We start from the raw sequence: 5,612 nt of genomic DNA on the forward strand, positions 1-5,612 counted from the left end.
CACTTGTAGTTGCATTGTAAGGAAATGTTTTCCGCGTTTTATAAATAAATAAAATTTTGTTTTATTTTATCTCCTTGCAATGGCATTTGTGAAAATTGATGTTTGTATGTTTCTATGATTAAGTAATATGAATTTGATTCCTTCGTTTGTGGTAGTGTCAAGAATTTGGCAAATAAGGAAAGATTCTCATCACCCAAGTTTCAGTCGGATAGAAACTTGGAATCATGCAACTTGTATTGTGTGATGAATGAGAACCTTCATCTTTGGGAAATTAAGACTAATTCCTTGTAAGGAGGATTACAAAGTGAAGAAAACCAGAAAAAGACAGTATAAAATAAGATCAGAGAAACATTTTAAAAAAAGACAAAATTAACAAAATACAGAGCAACTCTATTCCACCCAAGCACCCATTCCATTACCCCTGTACTTCTTCCAGTCAAAAGATTGAGATATGATGAGGTCTATCATTCTAGCTGGATTAACACTGATATTCTTGAAGATTTTGTCATTCCTTGCAAGCAAAATGTTCCAGATGATGGAGTAAACAATCATACATAACATGTTCCTTTTCTTAGGATAGTTCCCCCATGAGGCAGCAAAATCAATAAGCTCCCTTACATTCCTAAAATGATTTTGTGAAATTACACAACATCGAAATATCCAATGAAAAACAGTCTTGGAATAATCACAATCATCTAGAAGATGATTAGTTGTTTCAACTTCGATTCCACATAGTTGACAATTTTGGTTTTGGACAGAAATATCCATGTGAATTAATGCCTCTGCAACTAGAATTCTTTCCATAATCGCTCTTCATACAAAACATTTTACCTTTAATGGAATAAGTTTGACCACCATATTTGTGCTCCCACACAATGGTTAATCTTAGAATCCACAAGCCTCCTCAGAATTCTTACCACATACTCTCTATTTATACTGAGATTGAACCTAAATCTGACTTTTGTAGATGATGCCAGAATAATTGTGCTTATCAGTTTGTAAAATTCATGGAGATCCAAAAGAGATCCTGCATCAATTGGGATGCATCTCCAATTCCAAGAAAAACTAGAAGTACATAATCTATCTATAAGTGTGCATCTTTTAACCATTTCCAGGTTATAGAGGAGGGGGAATCAATTTGGAAATATAACATCTCCACACCATACATCCTTCTAAAAAAGTGTTTTTACATTTTCTCCAGGTATCAAATAGAATGAACCATGTGGGTCGACATTATAGGTTGTAAGACTCATGATTACATTAGATATGTCGCTCCATACACCTGTTGCATTTTTTCTTATCAGATATGAAACATGTTGTTTATCAAGATTATGAATGTTGTTAGAGAAGTGATATTTTGTGCCTTTAATGTACCCACGCCATGACCACCATATTTTTTTTTATCCTCGACCACCTTTGACCAATCTACCCAATGCAACTTTCTCTTTTCATCCGTACCTCCCCATAGAAATCTTCTTCTAAGTTTCTCCAATTCTTCTAGAACTCTGTGTGGTCCTTTAAATGAAGACATATAATATGTAGGTATACTCCCAAGGACTGACTTGATCAAAGTCAATCTACCCCTAAATGATAGAATGTCAGCCTTCCAATTAGATAACTTTGCCTGAATTTTACTAATTATAGGTTTTCAATTGTTTTTCAGTAACATGTTTCCTCTCATTGGTACCCCAAGATAAGTGAATAGGAAGGAACTTTCCATGCATCCAAGTATCTGTGCCACGCTTTGAAGTTCTGAATTGGACACACAAATTCCAAAGAACCTTCATTTAAGAAAATTGACTTTGAGCCCTAAAGAAATATGGAAGCCTTTGAGAATACGAGACATATTTTTTATACTTCAAATATCTCAATTCCCATACAAAAAGGTATCATCAGCATAGAACAAATGTGAGATAGTAGGTCCTCAGTGTGGGAGATTAACACCATGAATGAGAGGTCGATATGGTGCAGCTTGAATTGCGACATGTAGACCTTCCATGGAAAGACTAAACAAAAATATGGAGAGTGGATCAACTTGTCTCACGCCCCTGATAATTTTTAATTCATCAGTAGGAGTCCCGTTTACTAGAATTAATGCTCTTGTAGTTGATAAACAACCCAAGATTCATTTCATCTATAACATCCCCCTCTAGCACGTATCACAATATTGACCGCTTTGGGCCACTCGGCACGAGGACTTCCCAGGGGGTCACCCATCCCGGTACTACTCTCGTCCGAGCACGCTTAACTGCAGAGTTCTTACGGGATTTGCTGCCCTCACGACTTTAAAACGTGTTGTGACAAGGAAGGTATCCACACCCCTTTTAAGGAAATGCTTCGTTCTCCTTCCAAGACGATGTGGGATCAGGTGCAACCCACCTTCACCCCCCATTATAGGGTTCGACGTCCCCGTCGAACACATCGACCCGTGCCCCAGCTCTTATACCATTTGTAACATCCCCCTCTGGCACGTATCACAATATTGTCCGCTTTGGGCCACTCGGCACGAGGACTTCCCAGGGGGTCACCCATCCCGGTACTACTCTCGTCCGAGCACGCTTAACTACAGAGTTCTTATGGGATCTGCTGCCCTCATGGCTTTAAAACGCGTTGTGACAAGGAAGGTATCCACACCCCTTTTAAGGAAATGCTTCGTTCTCCTTCCAAGACGATGTGGGATCAGGTGCAACCCACCTTAATTATAACGCCCGTGTTTCTGGGCTAAAGCATTAATGATGGTGTAATATTCTAGGTCAACCTTTGTAACTCATTTTGAAGTAATAAAGAGGAATTATGTGAATATTATGTGAATTATGTGCTTATCTGCTTAATTATTATGATTAATGAATTAAGGATAAAAATAAGCGTCGAAAATAAATATTAAATAAAGCCAATATCTAAGGATAAAGTTGTAGTGGTCGAAAGAAGGATTCCGGAGATATAAAGAATACCGAATTCCGAGTTATAACGAAGGAGTTATGACCTGTCGAAGTTTCGCGACAGAACCGGCACGACACTGCGTGACGTAAATAGTGAATTTATGATAGAACGATTTTTAGCCTTAGTGATCTAAACGAATGTCGTAGAGTTCGTTAAACCGAGAGAATTCATAAAAAGAACGCCCAAATCTGACTTCGTATGAGGAAGTTATGATTTTTCTAAGCTTCGACTTAGCAGTATGCAACCCAAAACTCGAAATTTAGATCGAGTGATTTTTAGCCAAAACAATCTAAACGAGAATCGAAGATCTTGTTGATAGTAGTTCAACGGTAAAAAGACAGACGAAAACGGACGTCAGATGAAGAAGTTATGAATTTTTAACGGACTTTTCCTGTCCCGGCCCGTTAAAAATATAATATTAAAAATAAATTCAAAATTAGCCGATTGAGTCTAAACGAAAGTTGTAGATCATAATTTCACCTACGCGTGGATATAAAGAACGTCAAAAACGGAGTTCGTATGCGAAAGATATGAATTTCTGAACTTCGGAGCACAAACTTCGAGACCTGACCGCGTTCACGACGTGAACACAGTGTTCACGACGTGAACTCAGTGAACGACACCTTCCGGATTTGGCTGCCATTTTCTAACCTCTCTCCTACTTTTTTTCATCTTTAAGCCCCTCTACACTGCCCCGACACCCCGGTTACATATCGACACCCGAAGCAAGTCCCGACGCCCCGAAGATCCCGAGAAAAAGAGTTTTCGAGTCGAAACTCTGCCCGCGTGAAGCCCGGTCTTTGAGAAAACATCCCAGTTTCATCGAAGAATATTATTTTTAGAGCCGAAGTACTGTCCAATCGTCTTCTTAACAAGTGAGTGTGTAGTTATTTTCATCTTACACATAGATATGAAGTATTTTCTACAAAATACGTGTTATGTGTAATTATATTGTTTGTTTATTTGAGATGGGTGTTGAATAAATGTTGTACACAGGTTTTAAACTGTATATGTATTTTTATCTACAAATATGTTGGGTAAAACATGGGTAGATAGTTGATGTGTGATGAAATAAAATGATGAGAGGCCTCGATGTTATTGTGATCTAGTCATCTAGCGGAGTATGGATGACGACCACGAACTTTCTAGACAATCCGGTGGAACGCTGGCAGGCTCGCAACTTGTAGGTGTTAATGAACTTGGGTGTTCATTTGCTGTACGCCATCCCCCTCATGGTTGCCTTAAGGACATGTATGGCTGAGGAATCCCCTTAGCAGTAGTGTCCATCCCGATGATGATCCTTAGGCTAGGTCCCTTGTGATAGGTGCTTAGGGACGTAAAGTGAGGATAACGGGAACGGGTAATCAGGGTTATTGTTGATTGATGAAATTAATATAATTATTTATTGTGGGTTGAAAACCCTATATGCTCACCAGGCTCCCAAGTCTGACCCACTCAGCTTTTTATATTACAGGTAGTGGACCCAGAGCATAGTTTGGATGATGAAGAGGGATTTTTGGATTATAGGCCAGTAGTTATAAATAACTGTTGTAAGTCTTATAATGTACTGTTTATGCTTTTGTTCTGTATCGGAACATGACATCCCGAGGTTTTGATATATAATGAAAATATATATATTTCTTTGAGAAATGTTTTGATAAAGTTTTATCATGTTTTGTTTTGGGGACAAATTCCGCAACATCTTTTAAAAAAAGATTTCTCTGATTTTATTTTAAAAGCATAAACTAAATCGGTCTTTTCTGGCCGAGATTTGCTCAATTACAGAATCAATATATCCTTGTTGATAGTGTCGAATGCTTTTTTTAAAATCAACTTTGAAAAGAAATGTTGACTTTTTTGCCTTTTTTCCCAATTATATATTTCATTCATTGCAAGAGGACAATCATGGATGTTTCTTCCACTTATATGTGGTGATTGTACTTCGTCAACTACTGATCCAATCACCCCTTTGAGTCAGTTGGCAAGAACTTTAACAACAATCTTGTAAATGCAGCCATTTAGGCTGATTGGCCTGTAATCCACAAGTGAAACTGGATCCTTCACTTTTGGTATCAATGTTATTAAAGAAGAATTGCACCCATTTGAAAAAGTACCATTCACGTCAAAGTGCTTGATGTATCGAATCAAATCTTCTTTCATATAGTCCCATTTTCCCTTAACTATCTTGAATGTAAACTCATCGCGTCCGAGGCTCTTATCAATACTACACCCCCAAATGGCAGACCTGATTTCATCAATTGAGATTGGGGATTCAATTTGAGAACTTTGGCCAGGCATGAGTTTTTTGAATAAGGGACTAATCAGCTTTGGCCTGCTCGGCCAAGGTTCGTGAAACTTTGCACTGAAATAATCAAACACCTCCTTCATGGCGAATTTAGGATCAGAGGACCAAGCTCCATTTATGATGATGCCATGTAGTCTACTTTTACTATTTTATTCTTCAACATTCCATGAAAGAATCATGAATTCTCATCACCATCAGTGATCTAATTAACTTTATCTTTTTTGCTTTAGGTCAAGTTTTACAGCCCATTCATGATTTCAAATTCGAGACTTAGCATCTCTCCTTGAAATAATTTCCAAAACTGATAAGGAACGGAATTTGGCTTCCAAATCTAAGTAATCCACATGCTCTCTCAGTCTTTTTAGCT

The 5,612-nt window shown here is 37.9% G+C and overlaps 1 protein-coding gene across 1 annotated transcript; it reads right to left on the reverse strand.

Moving 5' to 3' along the window:
- Nucleotides 1–390: 390 nt before the first annotated feature.
- On the reverse strand, nucleotides 391–804 carry LOC145121935 (uncharacterized). The gene has a single exon (XM_079057615.1). The coding sequence runs from the start codon at nucleotides 802–804 to the stop codon at nucleotides 391–393; it is 414 nt and encodes a 137-aa protein (XP_078913741.1).
- Nucleotides 805–5,612: the final 4,808 nt, after the last annotated feature.

Source organism: Lactuca virosa, chromosome 6 (genome assembly GCF_052849685.1).
Source record: "Lactuca virosa cultivar CGN04683 chromosome 6, Lactuca_virosa_CGN04683_v6, whole genome shotgun sequence".
Taxonomy (NCBI): domain Eukaryota; kingdom Viridiplantae; phylum Streptophyta; class Magnoliopsida; order Asterales; family Asteraceae; genus Lactuca; species Lactuca virosa.

Excerpts from the sequence above, each read along its gene's own strand:
- LOC145121935 (XM_079057615.1), bottom strand. The coding sequence starts at position 804 with ATGGAAAGAATTCTAGTTGCAGAGGCATTAATTCACATGGATATTTCT.